The sequence below is a fragment of the Spermophilus citellus genome, assembly GCF_964194105.1.
Source record: "Spermophilus citellus genome assembly, chromosome: 4".
NCBI lineage: Eukaryota > Metazoa > Chordata > Mammalia > Rodentia > Sciuridae > Spermophilus > Spermophilus citellus.
The window spans coordinates 128,285,651-128,301,625 of record NC_138185.1 but is presented as its reverse complement, the minus strand read 5'-3'; the positions used below and the strand labels follow the sequence as shown (position 1 = coordinate 128,301,625).

General features: G+C 38.7%; 1 protein-coding gene across 4 annotated transcripts in view; it reads right to left on the bottom strand.

The window, feature by feature from the left end:
* Window positions 1-3,920, bottom strand: part of DMXL2 (Dmx like 2) — a 156,268-nt gene extending 152,348 nt beyond the window's left edge. For all 4 annotated transcript variants that reach the window (XM_081289056.1, XM_081289053.1, XM_081289055.1 and 1 more), the window contains exon 1: window positions 3,788-3,920. In XM_081289056.1, the coding sequence (XP_081145182.1) occupies window positions 3,788-3,874 (87 nt within the window). In that variant the 5' untranslated portion in view covers window positions 3,875-3,920. The remainder of the gene's footprint in view (window positions 1-3,787) is intronic.
* Window positions 3,921-15,975: the final 12,055 nt, after the last annotated feature.

Sequence of the window (15,975 nt, the reverse complement as noted above, 5' to 3'; positions counted from 1 at the left end):
TGCATGATAATATTTCCAAAATTTAGATTTTACACTGAAAAGAACAGAATTATCAAAAGGTGATACTTCAGCTGGATGCGGTGGCTCACACTTGCAATCCCAGTGACTTGGGAGGCTAAGCAGGAGGATTGAAAGTTCGAGACCAGCCTCAGCAACTTAGTGAGAACCTCCGGACTTACCAAGACCCTGTCTCAAAATTAAAAAAACATTTAAAAAAAGGCTGTGGATGTAGCTTGGTTAAGTGACCCTGGGTTCAATCCCTGGTACCAAAAAAAGTGATGTTTTTAAATATAATATATAATTGAGTGTGGTGGCTCCTATAATCCTGGTGACTTGGGAGGCTAAGGCAGGAGGAGCACAAGTTCAAGGCCATCATCGGCCATTTAGCAAGGCCCAAAGCAACTAAGCAAGACCTATCTCCAAATAAAAAGGAATAAGGATGAAGCTCGGTAGTAAAGTACTCCTGGGTTCAATTCCCAGCCCCGTCCCCCGCGCCCCCCCATACACACACCCACAAAGATATACAACCGTGAAGGTTTTTCACAGTGAATGTTTTTAAAATGCTGTTAATTATCCAAAAAAATAAATAAATAAAGACCATCATAGCTTACATATCACCACTAAACCTACACACATCGCTGGGAATGTCCACTACAAACTGCACCACCATGTCAATATAGCACAATTTGGGACATCATGGCATTACCAAGCAGTCATTCACAGCCCAGTCAAGCAAACCACCCACTATGTACAGCAAAATATAGTACCTGGTTTTTCAATTATTACAATGTCATATGCACTTCAAAATCTTTTTATAATAATTCCATTTTTAAAAGCTAGACTGAGATGAATTACCTACCCTATTTTGAAAAACTTCTCGGGAAACACTACATTGACTAAGAACCACTAGTGAGCTGCAAGGCTATTTCCTTCTATACCAACCACATCTAAAAGATCTTCCACACAAAAAAGGTTTAGAGCAGGTCCAGTATTAAAAGGAAATATACTACTAAAAAGAGCCCACCAGATGAGTAGTCACTAGACCTTGATTCCAATCCTGCCTGGTCCCCTCTTCAGTCATCTGATGCAGAACTAAAGTTTTTCCATTTGACTGCTATAAAAATCAAATAGCGGAGCTAGGGCTGTGGGTCAGCAGTAGAGTGCTCACCTAGCATGTCCAAGGCCCTGGGTTCGATCCTCAGCACCACATAAAAATCAATAAAATAAAGATATTTACAACTAAATGTGTGTGTGTGTGTGTGTGTGTATATATATTTACAATAAATATATATATATGTGTCTATATATATTTAAAATATATATGTGTATGTATATATTTATAATAAATATATATGTATATATAATATACATATATATTAAATAGCATACTCCATTTAAAGGAACTTTATTTTTAATTTTTTAATTTTATTTTTACTAAAAAAATAGACATTCACGGTATTTGTTGATTCTAGAGTTCTTGAAAACAGCTTATTCCCACTTTTTTTTTAAAATTGTTTTCAGAGCTCAAAAGGTCATTTCTAATTCATGGTAAAATTATAACTGGATCACTGCATTCATAACTAAGGAATTAAAGCAAGATGGTGTGCAAAATGGGTTTATATTTCCATTTGTCAAAGGACCAAAATAACAATCAGGGTCTCAGCAGGCATTCTAAACTATGTACATTTTGAGTTGTGTTTGGCAAGATGAGAAGCAAGGACTCTCTTGTTGCAACATAAATATATAGGCTAGAATAAGAAGATTAGTATGTAACAGTGGGACTAAGGTAAGGAGTACATACACAGCAGGAGAATATTTAATAAGCTTAAATTTCCTAACACAGCTATTAGGAACAACTACATATTCTTAAACCAAAAGTAATATGATAAAATGGTACTTGAAAATTATCCTAACAGCTGTGTGGGGGATGAACTGACATGATCAGAGATGAGTGTCAGGAAACCCATTTGGAAGGTTTTATATTAAGTAAATAAAGTTCTCTGATAAAGATGGTGACTTTAGACATGAAAAGAGGTAAATCGAATAAACACTGCAGAGTCAGCTAGATTTGATGATTGGCAGAATTAGGGAAATGGTAAAGAGTTGAAAATGATTCCAAGTATCTGGTCAGAGATGGACTATACAACATAACCACACCTGCTAGGCACTAACAGTTCTAACACTGGCTTTTTCCAGATGGCATTTGAACATGTTCAACTCTCTATGACAGTCCTGCAGTGAGAAAATATTCCACTTTAGATGGAAGCAGTAAACTATCACCACCTTGATAGTGGGGAAAATACCTCATACCAAAGATTTCAGATTTGTTTCTTGATGAAGGCTGTTCTACCTCTCAGGAACTTCCTCCCTGTCTACACAATTGAGCAATAGAGAAATTTTCTCTATTCCCTAAATATTCTCTACATACTTGAAATCCAAGCTCAATTCTACACTGATCTTTTAAGTCACATGTAAATAAAATACAGATGACACCATTAATTGCAATTGGAGTTACCATATAGGTCAGGAAAATCCTGTTTTTAAGGGATTCATTCTAAATTGGAACAAAGCCAAGATGATTACATTTAAAAACTAATATGGCCAAAAAACAACCTTGTGGGGTTATTTTTAATGAATCACAAAACATTAAAAGACAGACAAATTCTGTTCCAGAATGCACTGCTACATAATGATTCTGCAGTTTTGCTGGGGCTTTTTTTTTTTTTTTTTCCTCCTGCAGTTTTAAAAACATGCTGCTGGAAAACAGACATCAGATCAAAGGATTTCCCCTTGTCTAAAAAGCATTTCCAATTTTATCAAGCAGAATGTTATCAATAACAATGTGCATTTAACCGAGATCTCACTGCCTACAGTTTCTAAGGAGGATCATTTATAAATTTACTAAAAATTTTTTTTAAACTCTTTAATCCATGGGAGTCTGATAAAAAGAAGCTCTAGGACTTGATTTGAACCTAGCATTCCCAAAAAGGACTGATTAATCCAATATATGTCTATTTCACCCAGATATTAAAGAGGTCCTAAAATGTTATGTTTATATACATTTTTCCTCACACGCGAAAGGAAAAGTCATAAAATTTTCACACTGCCTCGGTTAAAAAAAAAAAAAAAAAAAGCCTACCTTGCAAGCAGATTAGAATATTACCTAGAAGGGTAAACAGATTAACATATTACCCAGAAGGATTACCAAACAGCGACCTCGTCGTGGCCACTGTCACTCTAACCCTTCCATTCCAAATCTTTCAGGGAAAATTTTTTCAATTTTCTTGTTAGTGTTAAGATTTCCCATATCAGATATAGACAGCCGGCTTTAAAGCCACAGGCTCCAGCAGCTCCTCGCTGCCCCAACACAACTGGCTGGGGGAGCCAAGGCGCAGCATCGCCTCCACGCTCCAAGAGGAAGACCGACTCTTCCTTTCCAACCAAGAGCAGGTGCGAAACCGACACTCTGGGGTTTTAGCCGCTGCAACCACCTTCCTTCACCGCACACTCAAGGGCCGCCCCAGGAGGAACCTTCCAGTCCTGTCACCCGCGCCAGTTTGCTGAGGATGACGACCGCGTTGGATTCTTAATCCTTTCCACTGCCGGGTAATTACAACACCAGCCGCAGGACACACTCCCACCGGCCCCTGGGGAAACTAAATGCCAAGGCTGCAAAAGGGGAGCCAGCGGGCCCACTAACCCTTCGCAGCCTCCAGGGAGGCGTGGGCCCTGGCTAGGGAGTCCCAGACCCCGGTCTCTCCCCCTTGGGCTCCCGGTCGCCGCTCACCGTGAAAGGGACATCCCCGACGCTGCCCACGGAGTAGCAGTTGTCTCCGGGGTTGACAGCCCCGGTGAGGACCTGATGCAGATGCATCTCCGGAGCCCAGGCTGGACTGAGGAATGCGCGAAAGGGGCTACAAGCCCCGCGCCCGGCCCTCCTCCTACCGCCAGATCCACTTCCCCCTCCGCCTCCCTCGGGACCCACCCCGCCGCGGCTCCGGCTTAACGCCGCGCTCCCCTTTCACCTCCCCCCCCGCCTCTTCCCTGCCATGGGAGGTCCTCGACTGCCGCCGCCGCCCGGGTCGCCGCTTGGCTGCGGAAGTGCCCGGATGCTCCCACTGCCTGCTGCACCGGCGCACAAATGCGGGAGGAGGGCAAGGGTGCGTGTGAAGCGGGGGAGGCGCCCGAGGGAGCGCGCGAGCCGGGCGCGTGCTAGAAGGGACGCTCCGCCTGAGGGAAAAGACCAGTGCGCGCACGCCCACCGCCGGGGAGCGACGGTCAAGCGGGAGGGTAAAGCCCTCCTCTCTCAGCGAGACCGCCCGGTCCTCCCCCCCACAGCCCCGCGCTTGCGCGTGAGCTTGCAGAGGTTTCCAGGGCAATTGCGCGCGCCGCGCCGACCCCCTGTGCAGGGATTGCGCGCGCAGACGTGCGGGAGTTCCCTTGGAGCCGCCGGGACTGCGGCCTCTGGGGACGGGGGCGGAGCCACACAGCAACACAGCTCCAGGGACACGCAGCCGGCCTGTTTTGCTGCGTGTTTAATCTATTCCCGGTACGGTGTGTAATGATCAGTGCAGTTGACCTCAAGAGAAGGACACTACAGTCACTGGGAAATTCCATCTCAAGAATTCTTAAAGCCCTTGGGTCTTTTTTTAATGTGCAGTTCAGAAGATACTTTATTTTACATCTTGCAGCGATTTAGAGAAACGTATTCTCCTGACGGCAGATTATTTTGCTTCCACCTTTGGTCACGCTTATTCTAAACAACAAAAAGTCCCGGTAGAGACAGGTGATTCCTCTAGACACCCCCCACACACACACCTTTTTTTTTTTTTTTTTCTTACTGGTGATGTCATTGTAGTCGCAGAATCGCCTGATTTTTCCAGACTGTCTGCTAGACTTTGAGTGTTTAACACAGGGATCAGATCTCTGCTCCAGGTCAATTCATCGCAAAATATTCGAGCTCATACTCTGTAAGTCACAACAAGGAAGTAGAAGGGATACGAAGGCACAACTACCTTAAAAAGCCTTCAGAACGCCAGACGTGTCGTGATTGAGAAACAAAAGTCTATGCACCACAAAAGAGGAAGAATAATGGTGACTAAGGGCATAGATAAAGCGTTATGGAAACAGAACCTGACGTAAACTGGATAGAATTTTGACAGGCTGAGATGGAAAAGCAAGACTGTATTCCAACAGAAAATAGCAGGAACTAAGGCTTAGGGGAGTGCAAAGATTAATGTTTGGAGGCAGATGGAACCATATATAGGATGGGGAAAGGAAATAATAGTTAATAAGAGATAAAGCTATCCATGAGGTCTTTATCTCTTGCTATGCCAGAACGTGGAAAGTCTCAGAGCTCTACTCAAGAAGCCCTGATTTCATTCTACATACAGTGGATCTGTCAGATGTTTCAAAGCAGAAATTTACATAATCAGAACTGCTTCAGGAAGATCCTTTTTAAAAAATATTTTTAGTTGTTGATGAGCAAAATATCTTTATTTTTTTATATGGTGATGAGTATTAAACCCAGTGCCTTATATGTGCTAGGCAAGTGCTCTATCATTGAGCCACAACCCCAGCCCAGGAAGATACTTTTGTAGCACTTTGAAGCATTAAGTGAAGGGTGAGTAAGATTAGAGGCGAAGATTTGGCTAGATGGTCATCTATTCAATGGAAAGGAACAAGAGAAATCAAAAGACCAATGACCTGAGGTATTTTCCTTTTCATTTAGTGGCATAGCTGTTCTCCCACTCACCCAGACTAAAAACCTTAGAGCCACTTTAGGGTTTTCTCCCCTGCCCCCTTCCCCATATCCATGGGTTCTTTTTTGAGGTTCCCAGTTCATTCTCATCTTTACAGTCATTTACTGTCACTCCAGACCTCCTCCTAACTGGTTTAACTGCCTTCAGTTCCTTTGCTTTGCTCTCCAATCCATTCAGAGAAATCTTTTTTCTTTCTTTCTTTCCTTCTTTCTTTCTTTCTTGTACTGGGAATTACACCCAGGGCCTCAGGCTAAACAAGAGCTCTACTACTGAGCTATGCTCCCAGCCCCAGAGAAACATTTTTTAAAGGAAAAATTCTTCAGCTTGAAATCCTGTAGTAACTCCCCCTCCCTATCAGTTAAACTCCAAACTCCTTAGTTTGACAGACTTTTCGCTTGGCTGATAAGCCATTTTAATCTGGTTTCTGCCTAATCTTGTTTTATCTCAGGCTGTTCTCTCACACCCACCAGTCTCCAGCCCCACTGTGCTAATACTGTTTCCAGAGCATTCTATGTTCTTTTATGCTTCCTTACCTTTGCTCATGCTCTTTCCTCTAGAATGCCCTCCTGGGGCTGGCATATAGCTCTGTGGTAGAGCACCTGCTTGGAACGCCTTTGTCCCCTTTGCTGACCTGACAAACACCATTTTTTAAAAAAATTTACTTTATTTATTTTTATGCAGTGCTAAGGTTGGAACCCATTGCCTCACACATGCTAGGCAAGTGTTCTGCATCTGAGTTACAGCCCTAGCCCCTGACAAACACATATGAGCTCAAAAGTCATCTATTCAGTAAAACCTTCCTCGAGCCCACCCAAACATCTCGAGTCTTCCACCTCTGTAAAACACATATGCCACATATCCCATAACAATTCTTATTTATACTGTATATTAGTTTCCTCTACTAGAATCCTGGATATTTCAAGTCAGGTCAGTATCTGATTTTCTTTGTTTTCCTAATATCCGAATCATAATACGTTATTTGCTGACAAATAAGAGTTAAATGTGAATAAGAACATCCAATTGTGCAAGAAAAGTACCCTTCATTATACATGTATTTATTTGTATTTGAAAAATGATCTAAATGATGTTATATTGTTTTTATGGAGAAAAACATTCAGGTAAATAGTGTATTCTATTGTTAAATATAACTTACAGGAATCTACTGCTTTGGGTTGAGCTGCTGCACTAGGCCCCAACAGACCAGAGCAAACCAAAATGGAGAAATTCATAATACAGTTCCATGTCCCTAACACAAAACTAAGTTGTTTATCTGATTTGAGAAACAAGGAGAGTGAGCAATGATAGCCAGATCTCCAAACAAGCCAATTTTAGCCATCATGATAAGGAAGTCCCCTGTGCTCTGAACTTTATAAGGAAAATAACTTAGAAGTGGTCAGTCTGTTTTTGTTCTCTGATTTGGCTTTTCTCAGCCCTTTTCTATATATCATGCCAACCTCCTTTGCTCAGTTCATCAGAACATCCATTTTATTTTATAGAATGAATGTTGCCTGATTCTAGAATCACAGATAAAAACAAAGAAGATCTTTAAATTTGTTGTAATCTTTGCCTTTTGACACTGGGTACAGTATGCTGAGTTCTAGGGAATTACTGGTTCTGTATACTTAACTATGTACTACTAACCATGAGTAAAGGTACTAAGCTGCATAACTAAAATAAATATATTGAAAATACAGTTATTGAAAGTTAGCTATTTCAGTTATTGAAAATATAGCAGACAACAAAACAAAAATGTTTAATAATCAGTGAAGACTATTCTGCATGAAAATCCATGAAGGCAAATACTGGTGCTATTCATCTTAGAATTAGCAACTAAAAAACACATCACAGTAGCAAATAAATTTTAGAGAATTCTTGTATTGTACATATAGACACAGCATGTATTAGTTAAAATTTATGTAAAGCAAGTAATTAAATACAATGAATTCAAGTAAATTCCTTTATAAGAAGTTTTAATTCCTATAGGCAACCATTAAACTAAAAACTAAATCAAAACTTAGAGCAAAGTAGCAAATTTGAAGGAATTCCAACATTATATTCACACATAAAAGCAAATATTTTACCAAATACTAATATACATCAAATAACAGGAGAAAATGCAATGTGTGTTTTAGGAATAACAGCTATATAACTAGAAGTAAACACTGCTTCCAAGTGTCATAAAGATTTTAATCTTCCTCTCAAAACCTAAAGATATACTGTTTTAAAGTTTGAAACTATTTTAAAGCCTGAAAACTAATACTAGCTTCTAGATGAATCTCTTGATCTTCAACATTTACCATATTAGAAACTGAGTCAAAACCATTATCAAACAACAAATCAATCTTAATAAGGTTGCCAAGAGCATTACTAATTCCACATTATTTAAACCATTTCACAATTGGTTCTTGTTTTGTAGCATTCCATGAAGTTTTGACCCATTACACAGCTGTGAAACTGTAAGCTTCTTCCTTCTTTCACTCAATATTAACTCAAAATCTGAAGCCTGCATCTACCTGTTCCTTTCTTCCCTCATGAGTTATTTAAATGACTTCTTGATAAATATATCTCAAGGTTCCAGTTGGCTAGTTAAGTCTCCTGGAATTATAACCTAGAATTTTATTGTCCAATATGATCAACTAAAACTCAGTCCCAACTAATATGGCAACTTTCCTTGCCCATCAGAACTGTTGGGCCACATTTTGACATAATTTCATTTATTCCTTCCTTGTCCATCCAATCTTTTATGTAAACCTAAAAGTAAATTGGAAATTATTTCCTCTGATTTGGAAATTATTTTCTTTTTTAAAAAATTTTAAAATGACAATTTTATGTCATTAACAAAACATGTTTATATAATTATAAACTATACTTTCTCATGTCCACAAATTTTAATAGTAACAAATGTTGTACCTTTGGCTGGATTTAATGGCACTTGGAATGTCAGAGGGACTTAACTTCCCAGCAGCAATCCTGTAGCCCATGTATAATAGTTATCTATTACTGAGTAAAAAATTAACCCAAATTTAGTGGCTGACCAATAAATAAATATTCATTATCTCACAGTTTCTGTGGATCAAGAATTCAGTAATAGATAAGCTGGGAGATTCTGGTTCAGAATCTCTCATAAAGTTGGAGTCAAAATGTCTCCTAGATGCTAAATAAAAGAAGCTAGACATAAAAGACCACATATTTATATGACTCTATTTGTGTGAAATTTTCTGAAAAGTTAAATCTATAGTCACAGAAAATAGATTAGTGGTTGCCTGGGGCTGAAGATGGAACAGAGTAACTGCTAATGGACATAGGGTTTCTTTTGGGCATGATTCAAATATTCTAAAATTAGATTGTAGTCATGGTTGAGTAGCTCTTTAAATTTGCTAGAAATCATTGAATTGTAACCTTGAAATTAGTAAGTTTTATGACAAATAAATTATAACCTCAATAAAACTATCTTAAAAAGGAATATCAACCATGCTGGAGTCATCTAAAGGCTTGACTGAGACTAAAGGACCTGCTTCTGAGATGGCACACTATCATGGCTGGCAAAGTTGATTCTGGCAATTGTCTGGAGAACACAGTTCCTCAGTATATGATCCTCTCCATAGGGCTGTGTGTTCTCAAGACATGGCAGCTGGCTTCTCCTAAAGCAAATGATTTGAGAGACCTAGGTGGAAACTGCAATACCTTTTACAAACCAGTCTCAAAAGTCATACATCCTCACTTCCACCATATTTCATTAGTTACAGAGACCAGTCATTATTTTGTATATTTCCCAAGAGACGGAGTGCAAGGAAGAAAGAATCATAGGGAGTCATCTTGAAGACCATCTACCACGTTACAGAACTCAAGAATTGTATCTTCAAGAATCAAGTAGCAAGGGCTAGGGATGTAGCTCAGTGGTAGAGTGCGTGCCTTGCATGCATGAGGCCATAGATGTGATTCTCAGTACCACCGAAAACAAAAAAAAAGTCAAGGGGCAAAAAATAAAAGCGGGGTGGGACATGATTTTATTATTCTTTTTCATACCTATAAAGGTAACATGAATTTCTACTCATAAATCTAGAGTACCATAATGCTGATCTTTAAAACAGTTAATATTGTTTCTTCATTGCTGAATTCTCTATATAATTTAAATATTGAATGTCTCAAGTGACTCTGTTCTAGAGTCTAATATCCATGTTTTTAAATATTTCTTCTGGTTGTGGGATTTACAGTTTGCTTACAGATGTCTAACACTTTAACCTGCTACTTTATTCAGTTGATAATAGAAGCCCTGACTCTCTATTACCAATAACTTTTGCAATCTTTTGTTTTAGGACTGAAAATAGTAATAATACCTTCATTGCTTTTGAATCATAACCTATAGCAGTTACACATTCTAATCTAAAATATCATAGGGATGACCTTATTTCAGTTGTCTACTGCTGTAACAAACCACTCACACTTAGTGGCTTAAAACAATCATTATTGGGGCTGGGGATGTGGCTCAAGCGGTAGCGCGCTCGCCTGGCATGCGTGCGGCCCAGGTTCGAGCCTCAGCACCACATACAAACAAAGATGTTGTATCCGCCAAAAACTGAAAAATAAACATTAAAATTCTCTCTCTCTCTCTCTCTCTCTCTCTCTCTCTCTCTCTCTTTCTCTCTCTCTCTCTCTCCTCTCTATCTTAAAAAAAAAAAACAATCATTATTATCTCTTATGCTCTATGCATTGGTTGGGAAGTTCCTCTTCTGGTTTCACTTGGGCTCCTTCATGAAGTTGCATTCAAATGGAAGGGTCTCTTGGAGTAGAAAGTATAAGACAGTCTCATGTCTGACAGGTGACATTAGTGGTTGTGTAGGGTGTATGTTCCATATAATTAGATTCTTTCATTGCTACCAATGTTCATATCTTTGCAGACACCTATTTATGATTATTCTGTAAAAAAGCAAGATGTTCTACAAATGTAACTTATTTCCTTAAAGATCATTGGTTAGTGCTTTTGTAAACTCATTGAGAACTTAAATGAACTGATTTTTTTAAAATATTCATCCATTTAAATGTATGTGTGTCTATATATATCTTTTTTTTTTTTTTTTGGTACTAATGATTAAATCCGAGGGTTCCTTACCACTGAGCTGCATCCCCAGCCCTTTTTATTTTTTATTTTGAGACAGGGTCTTGCTAAATCATTGAGGCTGACCTTGAACTTGTTATCCTCCTGCTTTAACCTCCTGAGTTACTAGGATTGTAGGTATGCACCACCACACTCAGCCATTTGAATAATTTTTATGTAGAGTAGACCAGACATGATAATTGAATCCTTCTTGTCTTTCCTACTTCATCTTTCAACAATCCTGACCTGTAAATTTTTGTCCAACCACATTGAAGTACTAGGAATTCCTTCAATCTTCCAAGCTTCTAGACACTGACCATTCTCCCTATCTCTCACCCCATCACCATTGCCACTCTCTTTGCCTAACTTTCTTAAAAATTTAGAAATTTGGTTCAGAGGCCTTCATCTTTGGAAAACTTTGCATAATGTAGATTAGATTCCTTTGTTATGCACTCCTATAGTATTCTCTTTTCTTATCTTTCCACGGTAGGGGACTGTGTCTTGATGATAACAATTGCTAATTGCCTTCTCTCTATTATCTATTTTCTCCTCATGAGGAGCCCCAAGTTTTAGGTGGGAAGTAGATGCCCATAATAAAGACCACATTTCCCTGTCTACCTTGCTGCCAATTCATCATGTGACCATGTTCTGATAAATGATATGCTACCTGAAGCAAAAGTACACCAGATTCTAGAAATTTTCCTTTAAAAGTAGCTATTATATCCTTTATACCTTCACCTTCCTTCTTCCATCCTTCTTCCCTAGAACATAGATATGAGGATTGCAACTCCATCTTGAAACACAAGAATGAGGGTTCAACCCTAGAGATGGAAAATAGAAAGCTTTCCACTATACTCCCAGACCACTACAGAGTCCCCTTATTATCCCTGGACTACATCTGGATTTTTTATATGAGCAACAAGTAAACTTGTCTTATTTTTTTTTTTTATTTTTTTAAAGAGAGAGTGAGAGAGGAGAGAGAGAGAGAGAATTTTTAATATTTATTTTTTAGTTCTCGGCGGACACAACATCTTTGTTGGTATGTGGTGCTGAGGATCGAACCCGGGCCGCACGCATGCCAGGCCAGCGCGCTACCGCTTGAGCCACATCCCCAGCCCCTAAACTTGTCTTATTTAAGCCATTATTTTTTATATATTTGTTAATGTTATTCCTAATCCTATCTTGTACTTCTAGATGATGTTGTTGTTGTTTTAATTCCTAAAACCTGGCAAAGTACCTGGAACACAGTAGGAACTCATGAAATGTTTATTAAGCCAAGTAGTTATTAACTGGATCAGTGGTACATTATGTAAATTGATAAATTGAGTTAGTGAAAATGTCACAAATACTTAAAAACTCATATACCTTCCCACAACATCAGAAAACAAAATACTCTACATCCTTTGGAGAGGGTTAGAGGTGATTATAGAGATAGAAGGCTAGTAGCATTGAGTAGTCAAGAGACCATTTTATGGCTCTGGAGAAATGAATTAATTTTCCAGGATGGTGCTTGAGCAAAATAAAATTTTAAAGAGGGAGAAACAAGATTATTTTAGAAACTAAAATAAACTTACTACATTCTTCTGGTTGTTGGGATAAAAATCAGTCATGCTACAAAATAGACACTGTGGCATTATTTTTATATTGAGAAAACATAATGATTTTAAATTTTTAAACAAATGATCTTTCTTTAAGTCTCTGATGAAGTTTAATTAAGAAACTAGGTAGTGTACATGCCTGTAATCCCAGTACCTCGGGAGGCTGAGACAGGAGGAGCAAGAGTTCAAAGCCAGCCTCAGCAAAAGCGAGGCACTAAGCAACTCAGTGAAACCCTGTCTCTAAATAAAATACAAAAGAGTGCTGGGGATATGCCTCAGTGGTTGAGTGCCACTCAGTTCAATTCCTAGTACCCCCTCACCAAAAAAGAAACAAACTAGGAAACCATACTCATTTATGTCAGTTTTTCTGTTGCAGCATAAAATTTTAAGTGTTTATGGAGTATATTTCACTATCTTCAAAATATAATAATTTTAGCCAGGGGCAGTGGCACACACAGATAATCCCAGCAACTGGGGAGACAAGAGGCAGGAGGATGACAAATTCAAGGCCAGCCTGGGCAACTAAACCCTCTTTCAAAACAAAACAAAAAATTAAAAGGGCTGGAGATGTAGTTCATTTGCAAAATGCCCCTGGATTCAAACCCCAGTACCAATACATAAATAAATACACACACACACACACACACACACACACACACACACACTAATTTGTGCACATATGTAAAATTTTCAAATATGAATGCAAAAGTCATATCTAAGTTTGTTTAACAGACAAGCATTCCAGAGGATTACTGAATAAGTCTATAAGGATTATGTATTCAGATACCTGAAAGTTTCCACTGGACCTTTGATCTTAGAGCAGATGATGAATTCCAGAGCCTACTCTGAGATCTGACTACCTTTGAAAAGTGCTTAGTAAGGCTCTAGTGATCATTCTAAAACATATGCCTGGTAATCAGTGTTAACCCCAAAGATCTACCATGTCTACCATTGCTTTTGGCTAGAAGTTATTCTCCCCTCCACCCCACAACTCTGAGTATTTGGCTTATAGAGCTTTATATTTTTACCTGACCAAGTTCATTTGCATGATATTCCTATTAGGATTTTTAAATATTTTTTTAGTCGTAGTTGGACACCATACCTTTATTTTATTTATTTATTTTTATGTGGTGCTGAGGATCAAACCCAGTGTCTCACATGTGTTAGTTAGAGCTTTACCACTGAGTTACAACCCCAGCCCTCCTATTAGTTTTCTTCTTTCTTTTTTTTCTGTCTCTTTTTTTTGGGGGGGACGGGGGTCTGGGATTTTAATCCAGGGGCATTTTACTACTGAGCTACATCCTCAGCCCTTTACTTTTATTATGAGGCAGGGTCTTGCTAAGTTGCTGAGTCTGACCTTGAACTTGGGCTCCTCCTGCCTCCACCTCTCAAGTTGCGTCACTATATCCCTCTATTCCTATTAGGTTTTTAACACTTGACTTTTAATTCTTATAGTGTTTCAAAATAGCTTTGTCAATAGCAAATCAATCAAACAGAATCAGATAATCCTCTCAGCTCACCCTAGACAGTACACAGATTTTTTTTTTTTTTTTGCCTCTTTCCAAGCCTTGGATGATTCTTCTTGGCAATTCATAGCTTATATCTGTGTCTATACTCCTTTTAGAGTATAAGTTCAAAACTAGAACTTTAGGCATTGGCCAAACACTGAGAGCTACTTCATGCCAGTCACCAAACAAGACTTTAGGTATGTAAACATGATACAAAGGCAGAAAAATATCTTCCCCTGATGTTAGGGACTTATTCTAGTACATATTAAAGATACATAAACAAATAACATACAATATATGAGTTGTATCTTAAGAGGATAAATTTGTGGCGTAAGTATTATTCACAGGAAAGAAGTAATTCCACATATTACTATGCAAAAACCTGAGACAGTTGCACCATCCTTTTTAATAATAAAAGAGCAATTTATCTCTCTTGAGCCTATACTAAAAAAAGTAAAAACAGTAGTCCCTCTTATCCACAGTTTCAGTTACCCATGTTCAATCATGGTCCAAAAATATTAAATGGAAAATTCCAGAAATAAGTAATACATAAATTTTAAATAACTTATGTTACAGCATATTGTAATAAGTGTTACATTTTATTGTTAGTTTTAATAATCTCTTACTTTGCCAGTTTTATAAGTTGAACTATATTATGGGTGTATAGGTATAGGAAAAAAACATAGTATAATATAGTATATATAGGGTTCGGTACTCTCCTCAATCTTAGGCCCCTGAGGAACATCTTGGAACATGTGTTCCCAAGGATAAGGGGTCTACCATACAAGCAAAATAAATTGGTCAAAAGTTCCCCACACTCCCTTTTACTCAGATCACAATCTTTTTTTTTTTTTTTGTACCAGGAATTAAACCCTGGAGAATTTAACCATTGAGCTATATCCCCAGTCCTTTTTTATTTTTTATTTTGAGACAGGGTCTCATTAAATTGCTTAGTGTGTTGCAGCGTTACTGAGCTGGCTTCAAACTTGTGATCTTCCTGCCTCAGCTGGGGTTACAGGTGTGTGCCACTGTGCCCAGCCAGATCTCATATCTTCTGAAAAACTTTTCCACTAAGAATTCAATGTCAGATTTTTTTCACACCATATAATTCTCTGTATCATCAAAAGCATTGGCTTTGAAGAATTTCTATAAGAGTGTTGCAGTATTATTTCTGGAATTTTTCCCAAGCTGTGGACACCTATTCTAAAGAGTTGATGCAGAAGCATAGGAAATGAAAACCTATCATGATGGTTGCCTGACCAATGGTGCAAGAAGCAGCAAAAGGACCTAGGGATCTGGTTCTCAAATATCATACCATTGGCTGGTGCTGGGCTAATTACTGAAGCATCACCTGGAAAGCCTGTTAAAATTCAAAACCCTGGGTCCTACTTCCAGAGATTTTGGTTTAGTAGCAAGTATAGGTTTCCTTTGGTGTTTATAATGAACAAAATTTAATTAGAAAAAAGTTTAGCACAAAGAGTAGGGAAATGTGCTAGTTCAAATCCTGAATCTACCATTTGCTAATTATGTGACCATATGTGTTAACACTTTCCATCACTGTAACAAAATACCTCAAAAAAACAACCTAAGGAAAGAAAGATTTCTTTTGGCTCACAGTTTCAGAAGTTTCAGTCCATGGTAGTCTGGCTCCATTGTTTCCATGCCTGTTGCCAGGCAGAACATCATGGTAGAGAGTATAGCAGAGCAAAGCAATTCACCTCACTGTCAGAAAGTAGAGAAAGAATGAGGAAGGAGCTGGGGATGTGATTCCCTTCAAGTACATGACCCCAGTAACCTATTTTCCCCAACCAGGCCCCACCTTCTAAAGTTTCCACCACCTCCCAACAAAGCCATCAATACTCTGGTTTCTCTTCAGACCATATAAATCTTTCACCTTTTACCAACAATGCCATCAAATTATGAATCCATCAATGGATTAATCCACTGACAAGGCTAGAGCTCTCATGATCTAATACCTTCCCCAAAGCCCCACCTCTGAACATTGCTGCAGT